The sequence below is a fragment of the Typopeltis vanoorti genome, chromosome 25 (genome assembly GCF_054136105.1).
Source record: "Typopeltis vanoorti isolate ZY-2024b chromosome 25, IOZ_Tvanoo_1.0, whole genome shotgun sequence".
In the NCBI taxonomy this organism is placed as follows: Eukaryota; Metazoa; Arthropoda; class Arachnida; order Uropygi; family Thelyphonidae; genus Typopeltis; species Typopeltis vanoorti.
In genome coordinates this window covers 13,375,666-13,400,925 of record NC_143573.1, presented here as the reverse complement: position 1 = coordinate 13,400,925, position 25,260 = coordinate 13,375,666, and the positions used below count along the sequence as shown (strand labels likewise).

Below are 25,260 nucleotides of genomic sequence, written 5' to 3'. Positions count from 1 at the left end.
TGGATCTTGAGGATTCTAATACTCGAGCAAATGAAAAGGAGGAATGGAGTGTACTGTCATCGACAAAGCTATGGATAGAATTGAAAGTCTATGAAAGCAGGTCATTTATATACAAGAAGGAGTGGGTGAAAGAACAGAAGCCTGGGGTATTCCTGCATTATTGGGAAAATATGAAGAGAGGAAACTGTCCACCATGACACATAGTAAGTGACCAGTAAGAAAGTTGGCAAATCAGTTGCAGATGGCAGTTTGCTAAGTAGGTCCCTGTGCCAAACAAGATCAAAAGCCATTGAAATATCGAAGGCAACCAAGTGAGTTTCTTCAAATTTTTCCATGCCTTAAGACTCAGACATGGGTGATGAAAGCAAGATCAGCTGTAGATTGCAAGCGATGGAATCTGTACTGCTGGTCACTGATTACTTGCAAGTCTCTAGGTGGCTCAAGAGTTAGCTGTTGATGACGTTGTCCATAATTTTAGAGAGAACAGAAGTGAGCAAGAAAGTAACATCCAATTGCTCTGCAACTGGACAGTAGTTTATTGGTTGACTTATCTTTCTTTGGGATGGACTGGATGTGAACCTGTTTTCATTGATGACCTAGAGAGATAACGCTTTCCAGGTCATCAATGCAGGAAAGATGCAATGCTCATCTAATTACCAATTAGATGAGCATTGTAATTTGTAATATTCCATTATTATTAATGTGCTTTCATTCTGAAATAGTTAAACAGTGAAGCTAGTAAGTCATTATTTCCATTATTGGAATATTATTAGGGGAGTGAGGCAAGTCCACGTCCCTGTGCTTCCTGGGACCTTCTGTAGGGTACGCTACCTACAAGGATGATAATGTACCTCTGTGAAAAACAACGGACAAATCAGCAGGATCCATATTCCAGTGGTGAAATGTACAGAAGAATCTTCAAAGGGGCAGACCTCTATATACAACCTAGGCTCAGATGGCTCCAGCTGTCAGTACCTGGTTAGGGCCCCTACCTAGGGTTACAAGAAAAATTAAAGGATTCAATCCTCTGACAAAGGGAAGCAGCTTTGTCAGTACTCACACAAGGTTGAAGTCCCATGATAACAGTAAAGCTTGTGATTAGAAAATTGCAACACCAATACAGTTTATTGTGTATGTCTGTAATACTGCAGGGCAGAAAGCAAATAGAAAAACTACTGCTCTATTCTCTCCAGACTAACCACCATGGCAAGCAAATCTACACAAATGGCCCCAAATTCCTGGTATCCCATGGGCCATGGGAAAGAAGCACAAAGAATCTCTGTGCACAAAATGGTGTGTCCACTAAAACTAGGAACCTGGAATGTCAGAACCCTGTATGAAGCAAGTAAGCTAAGAAATGCTATCCAAGAAATGAAAAGCCTTGGAAATGGAATTTTAGAAACGAGTGAAGTTAGGTGGCCAGAATCAGGCAAAACTCAAGGACATGACAATGTACCACTCTGGAAGTAGTGAAAACAATCATCAAATGGAGTTGGAATAAAATTAAACAAAGATGCTAATAAGTCACTGTCGACCTTCATCCCCTTACTCGGATAGGATGATGTTATTAAAATTGAAAGGTCAACCACTAGATATTAATCTTTATACAGGTCTGTACCCCTGCTGCTGACAAGAATGATACTGAGATAAAAGAATTTCATGATCAATTAAAAGTAATGAAAAATACAAAGAAACATGACATTAAATATCGTCATGGATGATTTCAATGCTCAAGTTGGAAAAGGTAGAGATGGAGATGTAGTTGGCAAGCATGGCTGGGAACAAGAAATGAGAGAGGAGATCGTCTTATCCAATTCTGCCAAGAAGAGGAACTAATAATCAATAATCACAAACATGGTTTAAACTACCATCCTGAAGGCTATATACTTGATTATCACAGGATAATAATGCGAATATAATCAGAAACCAAACTGATTACTTGTTAATTAATCAACAATTTTGAAGTTCCATAAAGAGCATAAAATCCTATCCTAGTGCGGATATCGCTTCTGATCATTAATCTACTGGTGACAGAGTTAAAATTTAGACTGAAAGCTATACTTAAGAAACATCAACAAAAAAGGTTTGATCTAGGAAAGTTAAAAAAAACCAGATAAGGAAAAAAAAAAAAAAATTAGTGCTATCTCTTGATTCAGATCTTGAGATTAGTGCTATCTCAAGATCTGAATCAAGAGATAGCACTAATCAAGAATGATGACATCACGAAGGTTGATAAATCATGGGACAAATTAAAACCTGTCTTCATAGAGAAATGTACCAATACCTTGTGTCCTGATAGAACAGTAAAAAAGAAAGATTGGATAACTGTCTAAATTCTCTCTCTCATGGATCAACACAGATCATATAAAAATCATAGTCCAACAAAATATACAAGATCAAAGAAGCAAAAGAAATCTGGATAATTTCTACAGGAAAAAGCATAACAGTTTCAATCTGTACAAGAAGCTGAAAGAGGTCTTAAGTATATTTAAGAAAAAACAATTATGCATCCTTCGAAACAAAAAGGGAAAAATAATATCTGAAAAGGATAATAAAATACAAGAATGGATGAAATATGTAGAACTCACTGATAACAGACAAAACCCAGAAAATACTTATGAACAGATAGAAGGTCCATGCATTCTAAGATCAGAGGTAGAACGTGCACTGAACTCAGCTAAATGGTAAAACCTTCGGCCCTGATAGAATTTTAACAGAAACAGTAAGGTTATTAGAAGGTGACAACATTGCTATATTAGTAAAGCTATTTAATAAGATCTACAATACGTGCATAATCCCTCAAGACTGGTTATGACCAATCTTCACCATGCTACCTAAAAAAGCAAATGCAAAAACTTGTAATGACTATAGAATGATTAGTCAAATGAGTCATGTTCTCAAAATGTTTCTGAAAATAATTCAAAAAAGAATATACCGAAAATGTGAAGACACCATCAGTGATAAACAATTCATCTTTAGAAATGGTTTGGGAATGAGACAGGCTCTTTTCTGTTCTCAAATCTTATTCCAAAAATGTAGTGACCAAAACAAGGAAGTATTCATTTGCTTCATCAACTTCAAGAAAGTATCTGACAAAGTCCAACATACTAAAATGACTGAATTATTAAAAAGAATTGGATTAGACTGTGAAGACATCAGGATCATTGAAAACTTATATCGGAACCAAAATGCATGTGTTCAAGTTGATGACATTATTACAGACTCCATTAACAACAAACGAGGAGTCAGGGAAGGATGTGTGCTGTCGCCTCTTCTTTCTAACATATACTCAGAAGCTATATTTCAAAAAATCTTAAAAGGAAGAGAGGAAATGATTAATGTAAATTGTGAAATTATCAGTAACATCTGATATGCTGATGACACAGCTCTCATGGCTGACTATATTCAGACTCTTCAAAATCTTCTCGAACTAGTGAACACAGAGAATGAAAAAATGGGATTAGGAATAAATATCACCAAAACTAAATACATGGTCATAAACAAGAAACCAATTCTTAATTCAACACTTTCTTTAAACAGGAAACAAATAGAAAGAGTGACAAAATTTAAATATTTTGGATGCTGATTAAATGAAGAATGCAATCAAGAAATGGAAATAAAAGTTAGAATTGAAATGGCAAGAAAAAATGTTCTCCTGATGAAATCAACACTGTGTAACCACAATTTAAATTTAGAGCTTAGAGGCTTCTTCTTTCACTACGCATTATTCACACTTCCCATGCAGGGTCCGCGTATTACTTAGATGCGACTTCTTGTTAGTACCACTCCCAACCGACCTGTCGCATAGCCTGCTGCTGGGGGGGGGGATATTTTTGACCGTAGCAGCATATGTACATGGGGCCGGTTTGAGGGATGAAAAACACCAGATAAACTGGCGAAAAAACCCTACTGCCCAAGACCGGCTAACTTGGCTATGGCTGAGGAAGATCCTCAAGTCTTTGATGGGAATTGACATTGGGACACTCCTTCCCCAAGCAAATGGTTGCAAAGCGACTAGGCTAACCGCACAGACAAATTTAGAGCTTAGAGTATGCATGGTTAAATGCTATGTATGGTCTGTACTGCTGTATGGTGCAGATCTTGAATAGAACTTCTTTTAGAACTTCTTCACAATATTTTTCCATTCTACTCTATTCAGTGCAATACTTTTCCAATTCTTAACTTTAAGAATTCCAAGGTCTTTCTCAACCTCAACTAACAATCTCTCTTTAGGTCTTCCTCTTCTTTTTCCAATTATTTTCCATATATATACATATATATATAGATATATATATAGATATATATATTTTTTTTTTATTAACTCCCTTACTTTCTTCCATCCTTGCGAAGTGGCTGTTCTTTCATGCTATTCTTTCTGCCTTAATAAATCTAACAATATCTTCTTTATTTATTAATTTCACTATTTGTTATTATTCTCCAACTGTCATTCTTTTCTTTAATTGGTCCAAAAAATTTTCTCATTATTTTCCTTTCAAAAATCCTTAACCTATTCTCTTCTTTTTGGGATAGAGTCCATATGTTATTACTGGTCCAATAATTGATTTATAAATTTTTAGTTTAGAATTCTTATCTACAACTTTACTACCTAATAATCCTTGATGCATGTGATAGCATTTATTTCCAGCTATTATTCTATTATTTATTTCTTATGCTATGTTATTTGTTATTAGGGATCTTAGATATTTAAAATGATTAACTGATTCAATTTAGTCATCTATACTAATTTAGAGCCTATTCTATTTCCATTTCTTACATATTGCACATATTTAGTTTTTTGTTCATTAATTTATATGTATTCCTTCGATTACATAAATGATTTGTGGATGTTTAGTGCGGATGGAAGAAGGGTGTGTGCGAAGTGTGACCTGAACGAAGAACTAATGAATGCGAATATGAAATTGATGACAGAAAGTGCTAGTACCGATTGTATCGCGATTGCACGTTTGAAAGAAAAAGATGGTGAGCAAGAGAAGCGAAAAAATGTTAAAAAATCAGGAAAAAAGAAAAAGAGCGATTTGACAACCGTAACGGATGTTAAAAGGGACAAAAGTGAGGTGGAAAGAAACGAAATTGAGAGAACGAATGAAAGTAGAACTTGCGTAATGCAGAAATCCCAAGTAAAAAAAATCGAAAGAATAAATGATGGCGAAAGTTCGATGCATGTTGGACCGAAAGTACTGAAACAAAGAAAGATGAATGACAGTAAAAGTGAGAAGAATGATAGCGAAAGTTGGACGCATGTTAGTCCGAAAGTACGGAAACAAAGAAAGATAAATGAGAGTGAAAGTGAGAAGAATGATAGTGAAAGTTGGACGTATGTTGGACCGAAAGTACGGAAACAAAGAAGGATGAATGAGAGGGAATGTGAGAAGAGGGGGTCGAGAGTTAGAAAGTTAGAAAGATTTAATGATAGAGAGAATGTGTCGCGAGGTTCGGAAAATGAATTAGATTGGATGAGGCAAGAAATGAAATGGATGCGGAATGAAATTAAGAGAATTCAGGTCAAAACTATTAAAATAAATCATGATGGCATGAAAGAGTTAACGAAAGATGAGCGAGTGGCGTTGTATGGCGACTCCATTATTAAAGGTGTGCTAGAGGATAAAATGCACAAGGTATGTTTTCCAGGCGGTAAAATAAGTAGAGTGATTGAGGCATTGGATATGAGGCGGGAGCGAGCAAAAGAGTTAATTGTATTAATTGGTACAAATGATTTGAGAGAGAACAAAGAGCATGTCAAAATGAATGTCAAGAGACTGCTTGGAAAGATAAAAGAGAATAGTGTGACAGGAAGGGTGGTCAGTGTGTTGCCTAGGTATGATTGTGGTGAAATGAGGCGGAGAGCAAGGATTATGAATGGTATTCTGGCTGAAATGTGTGAGGAGATGGGAGTACAGTTTGTTAATGTGTGGAATGAGTTTGAGGGACGAAGTGAGCTGTATGGGACGAAGTGAGCTGTATGGGAGCGATGGACTGCATTTGAGTGGTTATGGTGTGAGTCGCTTGGAGAGACTGCTGCTGGAAGGTAGAGAAGTGAATAGAGAAAATGAATCAGATCGAGAGGGGAGTGATGTGGAAGAGCAGGAGAGTAAGACAGGAGAGATTGAAGAAGTGGAAAACAATGGAGAGGTGAGTGGTATGAGTATAGAAAATGAGAGAATGGGTGTGAAAGAGGAGCAGGGAAACGGGGGAGGCCCAGGGTGGACAGGGATACACAGCGTGAGAAAGGTGGATGCTCCAAGAGGAGGTGAGAGCATGTGTAGGCAGGAAAGTAATGGGATGACCAGGGATCAAGAGGAAACAGATGTTGTTGCAAAGGGTTCTAAAATGAAGAAGCAGAAAGAGAAATGGCCCCAGTCCAGCATGGAGAGAGCACATCGAGTGAATGGTATCAGTGGAACTAGCTGTAGATCCAGAAATGAGTTGTTGTGTTTGTATACCAATGCTAGAAGCATAAGAAACAAGGCGGATGAAATGGTTGCACTAATTGTGTCTGTGTACCCAGAGATTGTTGGAATAAGTGAGACATGGTTAGATGAGGACGACATCCTGACAGGAATAGAGATGGAAAGGTATGATGTGTTTCGTGAGGATAGAAGGGATAAAAAGGGAGGGGGAGTGCTATTGATGATAGAGAAAGAATTATGTCCATACAAGGTAGAGATGCAAGAGGGAAATAGGGCCAGTGGTTTTGAGGCAGTATGGTGTGAGATAGAGGTGATTGGAATCAAATACTTGGTGGGATGTTGTTATAGACCTGGTAATGTGGATGGTGGTGATAGTGAAATGTATAGTCAAATAAGCCAAGCAAATAAGAAAAGGGTGATCATTATGGGTGATTTTAATTATGGTGTCGTGACGTTCTATTTTCATGTTATGTTCTAAATCCGCCATCTTGCTAAAAGTCACTTTCATAAAATAAAGGAAAACTAATTGCAAATTAATCACTGATCTAAGGGTAGAGAAATTTCTATTATACTGCGCCACTCTATCCTTAGATAAGTCTATATGAATTAGTAAGATTAATTCAAAATTAGTTAGCAGTCTTTTCACTCATTCAGGCCGATGGTATTTATTTTCTTTCCTTCTGGGATTCCCGCTAGATCCGAATTTTTGTGAACGGTGCAGTAAAAAGAAATTCAGGCAAACACAATATTTAAATTAACAAACAAAACATTTAATATATGGTTATATAACAAATACGTGTATTCCACTTTTAAATATGACAACTCAGTCAAGCTAGTACATCAGGTCAAGTCATTCACAATAAATCAATCTTCCAAACTTTCACATACAAATACAGTTTCAGAATCACAAAGTTTCTTTACTCAATTTACTACAATAGAAATTCTTAATTAATCAGTTTCCTTGTATCTCTCAACTATACTCCACGATCAACTCGTAACAGGCACTAACCACGGTAGATATCACTTCAATGTCTATATTTTCAACTCTCAGCCTCGATGGTAAGCTACAGTTAAATTTTAGAAACAGCGCAACGGAACTAATACTTAAATCTGCATACACTGAAATAAACTAATAGGACTGTCCTTACCAGAAATAATCTTCAGTACTTCCAATTTTTGTGAGCACACTTTCAAATTGTATTTATCACACTTGCGAAACACTAAATAACTAAAACATTACTAATCGCGCTTCAAAAAATCCAGATAACAACTATAAGGTACATTAATTATTCTTATTTATCATTCATCAACTAGTTTAACTTCGTACAATTCCCTTTCTTGGTAGTATAGAAATAAGTCGTAATTGTAGACTGACTGGATTTATTCAGTATTCTTCTTTGAATGTCCAGTTCTCTAATTATCCGATTACGGCAGTAATTTCCTTTATTACTACGGCTGACTTTGCTGTCAGCCAACTATAAGATTCACTTATGAAAAAAAATATCTACTCAATTCTTCCCTAAGAACCTTTTAATTACATCTACTTCTTTAGTTAACCTCCTTGCTACCTTATAGTTCCAAAGTTCCCTTCCGACTCTTACTTACTACTACGTATCTCCTTTCTCTCTTCTTCACAAACGCTCCCTTCACACGCGCCCGTTTATTTTCACGCGTCTCCATGACAACCGATAGACGTAAACATTCTCGCGAATGTTACATTACGCTATACAACTACATTGAGTTATTACATAACATTAAGCTTTCACAAAAGGAATAAATAGAATGATCGCATTTCAATAAATGCGCAGTTAAACTACAAATCAATAAATAAAACAGCTTAATAACATTTAATACAGAATTTATTTACCATTAACACATTTCTTTGATTAAGCAATTAAATATTTGACATAATTAAGGTAGTTATATAATATCAATTATAATTTATGTTATTTACATTAAATAATATTTACAAATATAGTTCTTATGACGGAAAATCATGTTGGATTCTGAATCAAACAACATTTATTCTATTTTCTACATAATTAGAATCCAACAAAGGCTTACTCTTCCTTTGAAAAATTTTTCTTTAAAGAAAAATTTTTCACTCTAAACCTTTAGGTGGTGGAATCAGATTTCTACTACCCCTTTTTTTTTTTTTTGTCTTAGGTTATACCTTGTTTGGATGAAACTCCGTCCTGTGTTTTCTACAACGCATGTACTATCTTCTACAACTTCTCGGTCTTTACTTAGATTCTTACTGTCATTACATTTGACTGTAGTATAACTTCTATTTTGGTGACTGATTCTTCTGGTTTTCCTTCTGTAATTATTTAAGTCCTTATAATTGTCTCCTCTTCTCATATTCTTAGTTCTGATATGCAAAGCTGATACCTCAGTAAAATTAATCTCAGCTGGTAATTGATTCTCAGTACAAATTTCTTGCTCAGAATCAGATACTTGAAGTTTTGATGTCAAGTCAGTGTCAAGTTGAATATTAGGCTGATCAAGTATAGTAGAGCTTAAATCAGTATTTTTCACAGCTTGTTTGTCTATAGATGATTGCATCTTATCAGGTTGTTCTTCTTGATTAGGCACACAAAATCTTCTTGTTGGTTGCTTTGTTCCTGTGCACTCAAAGTTATTGTTTTTTTTAACACGTATTCTTCTATTCAATATGGATATTTGACCTGTGGAAAAGTCACAAGAGAAGTGATGCCTCTCCATAAAATTTGTTCCTAATATTATGTGAGCATTTAAGCTAGGAGAGAAAGGGACTATCAATAGATCTTGATATACACAGAGGTTGATGTCAGGTATATAAATTTGTGCACGAACTTTTTCATATGCTGTAGATCTCGAATTAGAAAGAGTGGAAATTCTTACAGGTCTCCTTAAATTGGTGACATCTTTCCATAATTTATCTCTTAACTTTAGGAAATAATGCTTACTGATGATTGAGGCATTACAACCTGTGTCAAATAGAATGTTACAATTATGACCTTTGACACATCCTGCAACCTTCATCATTAACTCTCTTGATCTAGGGAAATTTTGAGCTTTATTATATGTTCTGTTAGAAATATGTCCAAAATTAGAGTTTCTTCTGCTGTTAGAGTAGTTTCTTTTATTAAAGTAGCAATTCCTAGCGATGTGACCAATCTTGTTGCAATTAAAACATTTGGGAGGATCTCCATCATCTCTGAGAAATTTTCTCCTTGTCTGAGCTTGAGGATCAATGGGAATTTGCTGTCGAACATTCTCCAGGGCTTCCACTACTCTATCCAATTTAGCCAATATTGGTTTATTTTGCTTCTCAACCTCCAGTTTGACAACTTTACTAATATGTTCTGCTGTGGGATTGAAATTTTCTTGAAATCCTACAGTCATTTCTGTCAATTTTTTCATTACTTCATCTAATTTATTCTTCATTGGCTGTTGTAATTTTTCTACTTCCTGGTGAACAATGTCTTTTACTTCCTTGAATAATTTCTTGTTGGTTTGTTCTTTCGTGTCGGACATACAGTTTTGATCAATAGGATTCTCTCTAATGATTTTCCTTTCATCTTCTTTCTTTCTGTTCTCTTTTGAGGATTTATTTACTCCTATGGAACAATCAGTTGTTTCTACTATGTTTACAAGGCCAATATTAGATGAAAGGCAAAGGTCTCCAATCATCTGTTCCTTTTCCTTGACAGCTATAAGACATTCCTCTAGTGAGGTTATCTTCTTCTTATAGGCTGTCTCCCTCAGTTCTTGTCTGACACCTTGTCTAAATTGTTGATAAACTGCCCAATCCAAATGAGGTTTGTCTTCATTGGATACATTTAAACTTTCAGAGAGAGTTAGTAATCGATTGTAGAAGTCACCAACACATTCTTTGTCCTTTTGTATAATCCTCTGCAGTTTCCACAAATTTGGTCCAACACTCCTCCGTTTACAAAATTGAGATAGCAAGACCTCCTTAAATTTCTTGTATTCAAAAGTTTCCTTAAGTACAGGAGATGAAAAAAAATATGTCTTAGCTTTACCAATTAGTTTGTTTCTAAGTAATACCAACAACTGAAAGTCTGTCCAACCTGCTGTTTCTCTGAGTTTCTCAACATAAGTAAAAAAAGATAATACATCATCAGAGTCTTCTCCTGAAAATTGGGGAATTACTTGTTGGGGATTCATACTTCTAAAAAATTCACTGTTTTCCATCTCTGAATTGGAAGTAACAGCCATTGTGATAATTGGAGCATCAATTCAAATAATATAATCCTTTAATTTCAAAAAAAAACTTTATCTTTGCCTGATTTCTGATTACAACCAGTTCATTGTGATCTATTCAATTTACCTTATAAATTTTCAGGGAGCAATTTCACAATTATTATTACCAAGTTAAATTAAATCTGTTAATCTACAGCTGTTAAATTACTTTCTATCAATTAAATCACATCCTGTCGACTGCGCCATTTGTCGTGACGTTCTATTTTCATGTTATGTTCTAAATCCGCCATCTTGCTAAAAGTCACTTTCATAAAATAAAGGAAAACTAATTGCAAATTAATCACTGATCTAAGGGTAGAGAAATTTCTATTATACTGCGCCACTCTATCCTTAGATAAGTCTATATGAATTAGTAAGATTAATTCAAAATTAGTTAGCAGTCTTTTCACTCATTCAGGCCGATGGTATTTATTTTCTTTCCTTCTGGGATTCCCGCTAGATCCGAATTTTTGTGAACGGTGCAGTAAAAAGAAATTCAGGCAAACACAATATTTAAATTAACAAACAAAACATTTAATATATGGTTATATAACAAATACATGTATTCCACTTTTAAATATGACAACTCAGTCAAGCTAGTACATCAGGTCAAGTCATTCACAATAAATCAATCTTCCAAACTGTCACATACAAATACAGTTTCAGAATCACAAAGTTTCTTTACTCAATTTACTACAATAGAAATTCTTAATTAATCAGTTTCCTTGTATCTCTCAACTATACTCCACGATCAACTCGTAACAGGCACTAACCACGGTAGATATCACTTCAATGTCTATATTTTCAACTCTCAGCCTCGATGGTAAGCTACAGTTAAATTTTAGAAACAGCGCAACGGAACTAATACTTAAATCTGCATACACTGAAATAAACTAATAGGACTGTCCTTACCAGAAATAATCTTCAGTACTTCCAATTTTTGTGAGCACACTTTCAAATTGTATTTATCACACTTGCGAAACACTAAATAACTAAAACATTACTAATCGCGCTTCAAAAAATCCAGATAACAACTATAAGGTACATTAATTATTCTTATTTATCATTCATCAACTAGTTTAACTTCGTACAATTCCCTTTCTTGGTAGTATAGAAATAAGTCGTAATTGTAGACTGACTGGATTTATTCAGTATTCTTCTTTGAATGTCCAGTTCTCTAATTATCCGATTACGGCAGTAATTTCCTTTATTACTACGGCTGACTTTGCTGTCAGCCAACTATAAGATTCACTTATGAAAAAAAATATCTACTCAATTCTTCCCTAAGAACCTTTTAATTACATCTACTTCTTTAGTTAACCTCCTTGCTACCTTATAGTTCCAAAGTTCCCTTCCGACTCTTACTTACTACTACGTATCTCCTTTCTCTCTTCTTCACAAACGCTCCCTTCACACGCGCCCGTTTATTTTCACGCGTCTCCATGACAACCGATAGACGTAAACATTCTCGCGAATGTTACATTACGCTATACAACTACATTGAGTTATTACATAACATTAAGCTTTCACAAAAGGAATAAATAGAATGATCGCATTTCAATAAATGCGCAGTTAAACTACAAATCAATAAATAAAACAGCTTAATAACATTTAATACAGAATCTATTTACCATTAACACATTTCTTTGATTAAGCAATTAAATATTTGACATAATTAAGGTAGTTATATAATATCAATTATAATTTATGTTATTTACATTAAATAATATCTACAAATATAGTTCTTATGACGGAAAATCATGTTGGATTCTGAATCAAACAACATTTATTCTATTTTCTACATAATTAGAATCCAACAATGGCAATATAGACTGGAATGAAGAGATAGCGACTGGAAGTAAAGAAAATGAGTTTCTTGAGTTTTTGAGGGATAACTACCTCAGACAGTATGTAACAGAGGGCACACGAGGATTAAGGGTCTTGGATTTGGTCATCTCATCGGAGGATGTAATTATAAATGAGGTGTCAAATCATCCACCAATTGGTGAAAGTGACCATGAGGTGATTACCTGGATGGTTGCCAGCAGTGCAAGGACCCCTGTGAAAAAAGGGTATATGTGGAACTACAAGGGGAGTGATTATGAAGAGCTCAGGAGACAGCTTGCAGATGTAGCATGGAATGAGGAGTTAGCTGGAAAAGAGATCAATGCAGCTTGGGGGATTTTCAAAAACTATTTAGTAGATGCAATGTCTAAATGTATACCATGGGTGAGAAGGTTAAATAAGGTAGGTGTGAGATGGATGAATAAAGAGATTAAGCATGCAATACAAAAAAAAAAGGCATTGTGGAGACAGCATAAGAGAAGTGGAAGTAACCAATTTCATGAGGTCTACAAAGACCAGGCAAGGAGGGTGACTTGGTTGGTGAGAGTAGCTAAAGAGAGGTATGAACAGCAGTTAGCTAATGAAGCCAAAAAGAATCCTAGGGAGTTCTTTCGATATGTAGCCAGCAAAAGAAAGAACGATTATGGAAGGATGACACTGATTGGAGGAAATGGTATAAAGACAGCTGTTGCAGAATGTGTTGTGGAGATACTTAATGAGCAATTCATAAAGATCTTTCAATCTTGTGAATGTGACTTCATGGAGAGATTAAGAGCAGTTGATGATGGGGAGGAGAGACTGACTGTAAGTGAGCAAGAGGTGTTTGGGGAGTTGAGTAAACTAGATGTAAATAAGGCTGTGGGACTTGATAATATATCACCACGTATTCTGAAGGAGTGTGCTAGAGAGTTGACACCTGCCTTGACATATTTTTTTAATACGAGTCTTGCACTTGGTCAAGTTCCTAAAGAGTGGAAGGAGGGCAAGATTGTACCACTTCATAAAGGAGGTGATCGAACTCAAGCATCAAACTATAGGCCTATCTGTGTGTCAGGTGTTGTGGTTAAGTTGTTGGAGAAGCTTGTGAGAACTAGGATCCAGAGTTGGGTTGACAACAATGGTATAATCTTTGATGGACAGCATGGATTTGCTAAAGGGAGGTCATGTTTTAGTAATCTACTTACTTATTACAATAAAGTGACTGCTTCCTTGGACAGAGGAGAAGGATACACAGTAATATACTTGGATTTCGCAAAAGCTTTTGATAGAGTACCTCATGATAAGTTGACAGTCAAACTAGATCGGATGGGGTTGGATATTAGATTAGTGCATTGGATTGGAGACTGGCTATCTGATAGGTATCAACAAGTTGTGTATGGGGGTGCAATATCCAGGAAAAGGAAAGTCACTAGTGGAGTGCCTCAGGGGTCTGTTTTAGGGCCATTACTATTTAACTTATATATTAATGATATTGGTGAAGATTTGGATGGAGATATTCAGTTGTTTGCAGATGATGCAAAGTTGGGACGAACCATAAAGAGTAGTGAAGATGTTGTGGCCTTGCGAGAAGAATTGAATAAATTGAGTGATTGGGCAAGCAAATGGGGATGTGAGTTCAATGTTGCAAAATGTAAGGTTTTAAAATTTGGAAAACAAAGATGGGATGCAGAATTTATGCTTGGTGAGAATATATTGTTGGAAGTAGAGGAAATAAGAGATCTGGGGGTGATAGTGGATAAGGATCTAAAATTTAGGGGACACATCGCCAAAATTGTGAAGACAACACAAAGACTTCTGGGAATGATGCGGAGGACACTGACATGTAGAAGTAGGGAGATACTTGTTCCAATGTATAAGGCTTTGATTAGGCTACACTTGGACTATTGTGCCCAGATTTGGTCACCGGGTTTTCAGAAGGATGAAGAGATGTTGGAAAGGGTCCAAAGGCGAATGACTAAGGTAGTTTCTGACCTCTGGAATGTTGAGTATGAGGAAAGATTGAAAAGATGTAATTTGCAGAGTCTCGTGGAGAGAAGGAAGAGGGGAGATATGATAGAGACCTACAAGTTGGTAAGGGGTTGTTATAGGATCAATGGTGGAGAAGTTCTACAGAGAATAGTGGGAGATCAGGGGAGAACCAGAGGTCATCCCTGGAAACTGTATAAGGAGGGTGTGAGTAAGGGAGTGAGAGGCAGGTTTTTTTCGTGCAGAGTTGTGAGTGATTGGAATGCCTTGCCTGAGAACGTGGTGTCTGCAAGTAATTTGAATGTGTTTAAGACACGGTATGATGAGATGTGTGTGTAAGATAAAAGGACCTCCTAGATGAGTCTTCGACTCCATGAGGTCTTGTTTTAATAATAATAATAATAATAATAATTTGTAAACCAACTTCTTTAAACTTACTTTTTTAAATCTTTTTTTTTGGTATGGCTAATTATTACAATACCATCTGCATATGAACAAAGCAGTACAGATTCTTATTAAAATAGCTTCTTATATTGAGTCTTATTATATATTCAAGTGTCAAATTAAACAAATTTGCAGATAACACATTTCCCTCTCACTCCAGAACTTATTTTGAATGCTTCTGTTAAATCACCTTGTATTTTAACCCTTCCCTTAGCTCCCTCTAGTGTTATTTCAATCATTCTAACCAATTTTTGTGGGATTCCCAATCTTTTAAGACTATTAATCATTTTTTGTCTATTTATTTTATCAAAAGCCTGTTTAAAATCAATATATAAATTATATAATTCTATATTATATTCCATACATAGTATATTTATATTCCTTAACATAAATATATTATCAGAAGTTGATCTCTTTTGTCTAAAACTGGATTGGTAATTTCCTAAAATTACTTCCGTATATGGTTCTAATCTACTATTTATTAAACTTGATAAAATTTTATATGTTACATTTAACAATGTGATTCCTCTATAATGACTACAATTCAGTTTATCTCTCTTTTTATATATTGGTTGAATCACTCCTATTTTCCATTCCTCTGGTAACTTTTCTTCATTCCATATTTCAATTATTAATTGCTAGATTTATTATTATTACATGATACCTCCAGGGAATCCAAGACTCATCGTTTGGCTGAGAGTAGATACACTAACCACTCGACCTACCATGCTGCAGGCTCAAATCCAGACCTACCCTTCACAAAACAATGTTGCTACCCCCATATAGTATCCCCTTTCTTTATCCATTCCTCTATTTTGACTTCACCAATTTCTCCAAAACCTTAACCATGACTCCTGATATGCTGATTGATCGGTAATTTATTATTATTATTATCATTACACCCTCCATGGAGTCAGCACTCATTATGGGAAGTTCATTACTGACAACATATTCATCATATAAAATCTTAAAATCCTTAACAATCCATGCATTAACAACACATGCTGGTAATGCATTCCATTCAGTGACAATTCTCCATGTAAAACATTTGCCCCTCACACCCTCTTCATCACACTTTTACATAACTTCCAGGGATGACCTCTGGTTCTTCACCTTCTACTCTTTTTATAAACCCCTCTGGATTAATCTGATAAAATCCTCTCCTAACTTAAATATCTCTATCATATCACCTCATTTCCTCATATCCACCAAACTCTGTAATCCACATCTCTTCAACCACTCTCTCTCTCCATAGCCAGCATTCCAAAGTCAAGTTGGAGGTTTAATGGAATATTATCAGCACTGAGAAAGGATTAAAACTAATTTTAATACTTCAAATATTTCGTTTCCATCACAGAGACATCTTCAGGGATTACAAAAGAACTTTTTGTAACAACACACGCAAAAAATAATACAATAGTGAGTGAAACTAAAGTCCTATCTAAAGGACGTAAAGAGGGATCTCTGATAATTAATGTGTCCCAAATTTTGGGAAATTTAATGCAACCGTATTTGTTTAAATTCGGTTGATTCCTGAGTGCAGATGCAGATTTGAAGAATAGTCTTTCTTTTTTGAACTATGGTGGAAATGGTGGTTTTTTTCCCAGGAGATCCTGTGGGTTGTATCCAAAACGTGGTCTGCAAGGCCATGACCATAATCATGATTGCAGATGTATGACTTTTTATTTTATTATTTTTTTTTTTCACTCTGCACTGACACACTTGAGAGTTTCAGGTGACACACCTTGGATGTTGAAAAATATTGGCATTCCGATGAAAAAACTGCGATAAATCGTGTAAGATCGCTCTCAGTTAAGGCAAAGGTAGGTTTGTTCATTGAAAGAACTTTTTATCAGTACTCAGCAACAGAAAAGTCATTAAATGTAATGTAAGTTTGTAATTTCAGTTTATTAAATTCATTGTATAATATGAATTCATAGATTTTATATCAATGTCCTATTAAATAAATAGCCTAATATGATATGTATAAGTCACCATCTATGATTATGTAGTTACATTTATAATGCATATATGCAAGTGGCACATCAACAAAAAACTTTTTTTTTTTTAAATACAAATATTTAAAAAAAAAAAAGTTTGACACACTTGGGTAAAAAGGTTCGCCATCACTGTCCCAGGTCAACACCACATGATCACTCTTATCAACTGGCAGCAATGTGATGGCCTTTGTTACAGACAAATCTTTTCATATACTTACTACATCCAATAATTGCAAATCCCTAGTACATTCCACTGCATGCAGCTTCAGGTAATTATTCCTTAATAACTGTACAAATTCCATTACCTTCCTCCCATGTCCTTTCCTCCTTCCAATCTACACTCCCATAGTTGAAGTCCCCCATAATAATTACTCTACCTCCATTTATTTACCAATGCATACTATCATCTTCATCCTTTACATTTCCTCATCTATAAAAGCAGGTCATCTATATTTTGTTCTGTTGACCATTATCTCAATCAGATGGCCTCAAATGTGCTCTTTTCACTAGTCTGCAGGTGAATTCCAACTATCTTTGGTTGCAGTTCAGCTTTTGCCAATAATACCCCTTCTCTCCCTCCCTCTCTCTCTCTCACACATTCTTTTCTCTCCATCCTCCCTGAAAACACTATACCCTTCACATTCTACCCCATTAACTATATTATCTTCTGTCAGCCATGTCTCACTAATGCCAGTAGCCTTTGGCAAAGATGAGCTAACCAATGCCACCCACCCCCCTTGTTCTGAATGTTCCTGGCATTATTGTAAATAAAGTGCAATAGCCTCTTAGGCCCACTGTTTTGTTTTCCTTATGATTTCTACTAACTATCCCATTCTTCTATATTCTTTATACTTATACACACAGGCTGTTGAATACACATCAAATACTTTAGTATCCTATATACAAAGCACACTGCAATTCAGATGTATATATTTAGTGCCACCCTGTGGGTAAAAGGTGCAGTTGTTCAAAGTTATATTTCAGCACCCCCATAAAATAGAATTTGCAAATTAAATTGAAATTTTAAATGAAATGATACCCCTTCTGATCAGGAGCCTTTGTGCAGGTTTGATATCGCATGTAAATTTTCCAATACTTTTGGATTTATTTTAAGCTGATTATTACATCAGTTTAGAAATGATGAACTGTGGATATATTTCCAGTAGACCACTAGAATGTTTTGCAAAACATGGATTTCATAGATCTAAATACTACTATGTGTATTGCACTGAAGATGAAATACTAAATGCCAATACTAAAGTTGAAACTTTGATATTGGCATGTCTGGGTGGTGAACCTTTGAAATTTGTTAGGTGGTGAACCTTTCCACGATTATGCTAACTAAATCTGCTTAGATTATAGCATGCAAATTATTTAAATTCAGGGCTGGAATCATTGGATTTTTTTTTTTTTTACATGAATATTCCATGAATAATGCAGAAGGCATCTAAGAGACAAAGTTTCATTCTGGAAATGTTCAATATTTTTAATAATTTATTCTCTAGCTGTAGTTAATTTTATTAATATTATCTTTAATTCTACAAAAATCCCGTTTTGAAATTTTGATGGATGAGGAATGGAAAATCGGTGGGCCCTGACAGGATTCCAGTGGAGGCATGGAAGGCACTGGGGGAAGAGGGAATTGACTTGCTGTGGGACCTGTTCATGAAAGTTTGCCAACAGGAAAATATACCCGAGGAATGGAGGGAGAGTACACTTGTCCCCATCTACAAGAGTAAAGGGGATGCACAAGACTAAAAATTACAGAGGAATAAAGTTGATGTCCCACACAATGAAAATCCTAGAAAGGGTTCTTGATGGAAGATTGAGGAAGGAGGTACAGATTGCAAAGCAACAATTTGGCTTCATGCCTAGCAGATCAACAACAGATGCTATCTTTGGGTTACAGCAGATGATGGAAAAGTTTCCAGAGAAACAATGGGAGCTACATCTGGCATTTATTGATCTGGAGAAAGCATACAATAGAGTGCCAAGGCAAGGAGTCTGGAGGTGTCTGAGGGAGAAGAAGGTTCCAGAGAAATATATCAGGTTGGTGCAGGAGATGTACAGTAATGTGAAGACACGTGTTCGGACCTGTCTGGGACAGACAGAAAGTTTTCAAGTAACAGTTGGCTTGCATCAAGGATCAGCATTAAGTCTGTTTCTGTTTAACATTGTGATGGAGGAGGTGAGAGAAGGTGCGGCTTGGACAATGTTGTATGCAGATGACATCTTGCTGTGTGCAGATTCAAGAGAAGAAGCAGGAACTAAACTAGAAAGATGGAGAAAAGTACTGGAAGAGAGAGGTATGAGACTGAGCAGAAGTAAGACAGAGTATATGTGTTGCACAGTGGGTGGCGGCCAGGAGACAGATCTGGAAGGAAATGTCATCAGGAAGGTGAGGGAGTTTAGGTTCAACATTGGAAGAAGATGGAGGAGTTCAGAAGGAAGTGCGATGCAGGATACAAGCGGGTTGGAGGAACTGGAGGGAGATGGCTGGAGTGTTATGCGATAAGAGGGTGCCTATCAATCTGTAAGGCAAAATCTATAGGACAGTAGTGAGGTCAGCTCTAATGTATGCTATAGAAACTGTGGCCCTGAGGGAAAATAACATCAGCAGGATGGAAGTAGCAGAGATGAGAATGCTTAGGTGGATGTGCGATGTGACCAGAAAGGATCATCTGAGAAATTACTATGTAAGGGGAACAGTGAAAGTTACAAACTTAGGAGCGAAGATACAGGAGGCAGGTTGAATGGTTTGGTCATGTGATGAGGAGGGAGGACGAATATGTGAGAAGAAGGGTCATGCAGATGGATTTGCAAGGAAGGAGGAAGCGTGGGTGGTCAAAGATGAGATGGAGGGAGCTGGTAGAAGAGGACTTGAGGATGAAGAACTAGGATGTGGTGACAGCCCAAGACAGGAGGATGTGGAGGAGACTCATCATCGACAGTAAACCCACTTAAGTGGGTGAAGCTGCAGAAGAAGAAGCTGGAATCATTGGATTTTTTTTTTGACATGAATATTCCATGAATAATGCAGAAGGCATCTAAGAGACAAAGTTTCATTCTGGGAATGTTCAATATTTTTAATAATTTGTTCTCTAGCTGTTGTTAATTTTATTAATATCATCTTTAATTCTACAAAAATCCCCTGTTTTGAAATTTCGCGTGTATCTCCCAGATAAGAATGAATTTTTTTTAAAAAAAGAAAGAAAATTAAACAATGGGTAAAAAAGATAACGCTTTTATGTTTGAATTCTTGTTAGAATATGACTTATTTAATTGGAAAGAAGTGCAATAAGATTTATGAATATAAATAGAGTAAGTCATTAGACATTTAAGAATTGAGAAATGTCACACTTAGTGCCCCCGCCACCTTGCGCAAGGCCATGTTTACATGCCACAAGACATTATATAAAATACTTATAACATAATCGCTTCGATCGAACAGAAAATAATATATAGATAAATATGTAAAATAATATGAGAAACCTAATAATATAAATAAATATGTAAAATAATATGACAAAACCTAACAATATAAATATAAATAAATATGCAAAATAATACAAGAAACCTAATAACCTGTTGCTGTCCAGACATTCCTGTATTTTAAAAAGAGAGTAACGAACAAACAAAATATTTCTATCGTGCAAACTCAAACTTCACCACAAACAGTTTCCGAAATAATTCATTTTAAAGACTTATATATAACCACTATTCCAAACAATTCACCAGGAAAAACATCCAACGACGGTAACTACATGACAAACAATCCTATACACTGAACTCGATTACGTCATGCGTAGAGCCACCACCAATGGATTTATTGTAAAGTTTTATATAATAATAATAATAATAACATTATTATTATTATTATTATTTGATCTTTTGAACTCTGAAGAATTAGTTAATTCTGAGAATGGAGATCATCAGAGGCATTCATAATATCTGAACCACTGGTTCAGATATTATGTGATTCAAGTTGTCCAAGTTCTTCACAGTTCCTCCCCAATCAAATTTCTGTTAATAAGCATTTCTAATATAGTTGATCTTGTGAGAGCTATTTTCAGTTATGATACCTCAAATAACTGGCCCTTGAATGGGTTAGTGTATCAAACTTCTGGTACATCATGCAACTGTATTTTTAGTTAATTAACCCTTTTGTTTTCTAACCAGCAAATTGACTTCATGTTGTGGTCATATAATTGAGAAAATAACTGCATTTAATGTATGATTTTGGGCTCTAAATTTGGATGAATATATGTCATTTATTTAGATTAGTAGAAGATATTTACTTCTGAATATCAATTTTTTAAATGAAATAAATCATTTTTCTTCACTCAAGGAAATATTTTTAATTTTCTCTAAAATTTGTAATATTTTAGAGTCAAAAAATTGCTAATAAATATGATATCAGAAATTAATTTTAAAATATACCCACCAAATTTTGTAAGTTGTTCCACATCAGGGATACAAAACTTGTATGAAAAAAAAAAAAAAACGAGAAAGAATAATTATGTGTAACAGCTTTTTCACAAACTTCAACAGACCAGTACATACAAGATGACTAAAATCCATTGGATTAAATTATATGCAAATGTTCGAACAAAGCTGGTTGTTTCTGTCATGTTCTGCTACATAAAACTTCATATCCCAGCTCCACAGCTAATTAGATTATTGATGAATGCAGAACAGACTTGATGTCACTAGTTTTGTTACACTGTGTTGGAGTATGCAATATTTTTCATGCCTGTTTAAATTTTCTTATAAAACAGTTATGATTGATACACAGCATTTCTGTTTTTTTGCCAAAAAACTCGGTGGCCTGTATTTGTTGTGTTGAAGAATAATCCTATCAGTGCTTCATTTTCTTCCCAATGCCCTTTACAGGTTCTGATATGCAGATGTATCCTGACTGCCCCAACTTGCCTACATATCTAATTCCACAAGAGCAATAAATTTTATAAACAACCATAAAGTAAAACATTCCAATGATAAGGTTTTGAGGTTCCCATATCCACTGATACTTCCACGTTCTCCTCAAAAAGAAACCAGAAGTTTATATCAAAGTCACGTTGAGTGACTAATATGTCACTGCCTGTCTAAAAGGGTCATAATGCATGTTTCACTGTTCATATTTCCATTATTGTTCTTATAATAAAAAGAATAAATATAAATCAGTTAACCACGTTACCGGCCAAGACGTCTATAGACGTTCACGTTATCATGGATGCGAATCGCTTATTAAAATTATAATACCATTGTTATAACAATGAAATATATGATGGATACGAAGCGTATGTGGATGCGTATTTGATCCATAACGGCCAGTAAGGTGGTTTTAATGCCTTTTATTCCATTATAGGGAGTAGGCGAAGCCGTTATATCCTATCTAGTTTTTGGAGACTGAGTTGGCAGTTCAATTGCCACCAGTGTTCTTATAACTCATATGAAATATATATTGTTATTATTATTACTATTGTTGCGGGTAACTCCAAGGAGTCGACAGACTCATCGAGGGAAGCCCTAACATCATGTCAAGAACACCTATTCGATATTCACACAGTATCTATCATACCTTGCCTTAAACTCATTCATGGTCATAGCATCCACAACTGACTCTAGCAGCTTATTCCACTCATTCACCACTCTCCAAGTAAAAAACCCAGCTCTAACACCCTTGTCAACCACGCAATTGCCCAGTTTCCATGCATGGCCCCTAGTCCTCCCACCATCAGTCATATTTTCAAAAATATCTTCTGAATCAATCTTATAGAAACCCTTCAGTAATTTGAATGTCTCAATCATATCACCCCTCCTTCGCCTATCGTCCAATTTCTGCAACCCACAAATCTTCAACCTATTCTCATAAGGTTTATTCCACAGACCTGCTATCATCTTGGTCACTAGTCTCTGGATCCTCTCCACTTCCTCCACATCACGAAGAAACCCTGGTGCTCATAACTGGGCACAGTAGTCCAGATGGGATTTTATCAAAGGCTCGATACAGAGGAACAACAACTTGTTTGTCTCTGCATGTTAAAGTAGTTTTCAGAAGCCAAATGATTTGCGGAGCTGTTTTAGTCACTTTTGCAATGTGGCCCCTAAACTTCAATTCGCTATCCACCAACACTCCCAAATCGCTGGCCTCATCAATCTCCTGGAGTATGGTTCCACCAGTGCGATATACTGCTGCTATTCTTTTCACCCCAAAGTGCATAACCATACACTTTGCCACATTAAATTGACATCTGTTTTTCATAGCCCAGTCCTCCAAACTATCAAAATCATCCTGTAAAATTTTGACATCCTGTGCACTCACAATTGCTCTACCCAACTTTGCATCATCAGCAAACAAGTGAACACTTCCTCTCAGATCCTTTCCTATATCATTGATGAAAAAATTGAAAAGCAGTGGTCCACGAACAGTGCCCTGCAGCACTCCACTAGTCACATGCCGTCTTTTAGACTCCACTCCTGAATAAACCACACCCTGGTATCTCTCCTTCAACCACCTTCCTATCCATCTCACCAACCCTATACTATCCCCATCTGCTCCAGTTTACTGATTAGGGTTCCATGTGGTATCCTATCAAAGGCCTTGGCAAGGTCCAGTAGTATCACTGTAAACCCATTACCCCTATCCAGTTCAGCCGTCACTGTGTTATAAAACGTGAACAAGTTACTGAGGCATGATCTACCCTTCACAAAACCATGTTGTCCCCCGTACAATATCCCACTTTCATCTATCCAATCCTGTATTCTTTTCTTGACTAATTTCTCTAAGACCTTGACAATGATTCCTGATATGCTAATCGGTCCGTAATTTACAACAGCAGTCTTGGAACCACCTTTATGCAGTGGAACTATTTTCCCCTCTTTGCACCCCCTCGGGACTAACCCAGACACGAGACTCAAATTAAATAAAATGGTCAAGGGTACTGACAATTCTTTAGCTGTTTCTCGTACAACACGAGCTGGTATACCATCTAATCCCACAGACGTATTGACATTGAGGTTATGCAATAGACTACTCACTCCACTTCATTCACCACAATTCCCATATAATCTACTGGTTTATTTGTTTCTGCAATGTCACCACCTGTATGATATATTCTTGCAAAGTGCTCACTCAGTAACTCAACTATATCAACTGATTCAGTTACCTCCCTACCATCGGCATTCTTTAAAATCATTCTGCCATGTACATTTTTCCTTTTACTTGCTACATATCTAAAAAACTGTTTAGGATTCTCTTTAGCCTGCATGGCCAATGTTCTTTCGTAATCCTTTTTTGCTTTTCTTACCACACTCGTCACCCTTCTGGCCTGCGCCTTATACCGTTCATGTGCCTGCCGGTCACATTTCTCCTTAAATTCCCTCCATTGTTGTTTCTTTTTTTTGCAGCTCTTCCTTAATGGTGTTATTCATCCATTTAACCCCTACTTGATTCATTATTCGGACTCTAGGTATACAGTCAGCCATTGCTTCATGCAAGCACTTCTTAACTACCTCCCATGCACTATCAACTTCTAGTCCTTGCAGTTGTACATGCCATGGCACTGAACCAATCAAACTCCTAAGCTTGTCATACTTTCCAGCCCAATAATTCCACATGTACCCTGTCTTAATTGAAAATTCTACACCATTAGCCACTCCCAAGTCAAGACCCTATGATTATTCTCACCGATTGGTGGCAATGTGGTCATATTTGTTACAGCCAAATCCTCAGATGTACCTTTCTGACCCCCTAGTATTTTTTATTACATGCTGTCGCAGATAGTTATCCCTTAATAACCGCATAAAATCTAATTCCTTCCTCCTGTGTGTCCTCTTCTCACTCCAATCAATGCGACCATAGTTGAAATCTCCAATAATAATCACCCTCCTTCCACTCATTTCATCTATTTGCTTGGGCATACTGTCATCACCATCTTTTCCATCACCTAGTCTATAGCAGCACCCAATTGTATATTTAGTTCTGCTAGCTACAATCTCACACCAAATGGCCTCAAATGTGCTCTTTTCTCTATCCTGCTTCTATTCTCATTGGGTGTAGCTCATCAGCTATCATCAACAATACTCCTCCCCCCATTTTATTCTCCCTGTCATTCCTGAACACACTATACCCATCACATTCAATCCCACTAGCTATATCATCTACAGTCAGCCATGTTTCACTAATACCAACAACCTTTGGTCTGAAAGTGCCAACCATGGACAAAAACTCTTCCTTCTTGTTCCTAATACTCCTAGCATTAGTGTACATGAATTTAATTCCCCCATTATCCCCAACCCTACCTTGATGCCTTATATTAACTATCCCA

General features: G+C 36.1%; 1 protein-coding gene across 1 annotated transcript in view; it reads right to left on the bottom strand.

Moving 5' to 3' along the window:
- The window catches only part of LOC150092552 (general transcription factor IIF subunit 1-like), a 185,258-nt gene extending 164,556 nt beyond the window's left edge, over positions 1-20,702 (bottom strand). Inside the window, exon 1 of the mRNA XM_090414316.1 lies at positions 20,516-20,702. Within this exon, the coding sequence (XP_090270442.1) occupies positions 20,516-20,533 (18 nt within the window). The 5' untranslated portion in view covers positions 20,534-20,702. The remainder of the gene's footprint in view (positions 1-20,515) is intronic.
- Between the last annotated feature and the right edge of the window lie 4,558 nt (positions 20,703-25,260).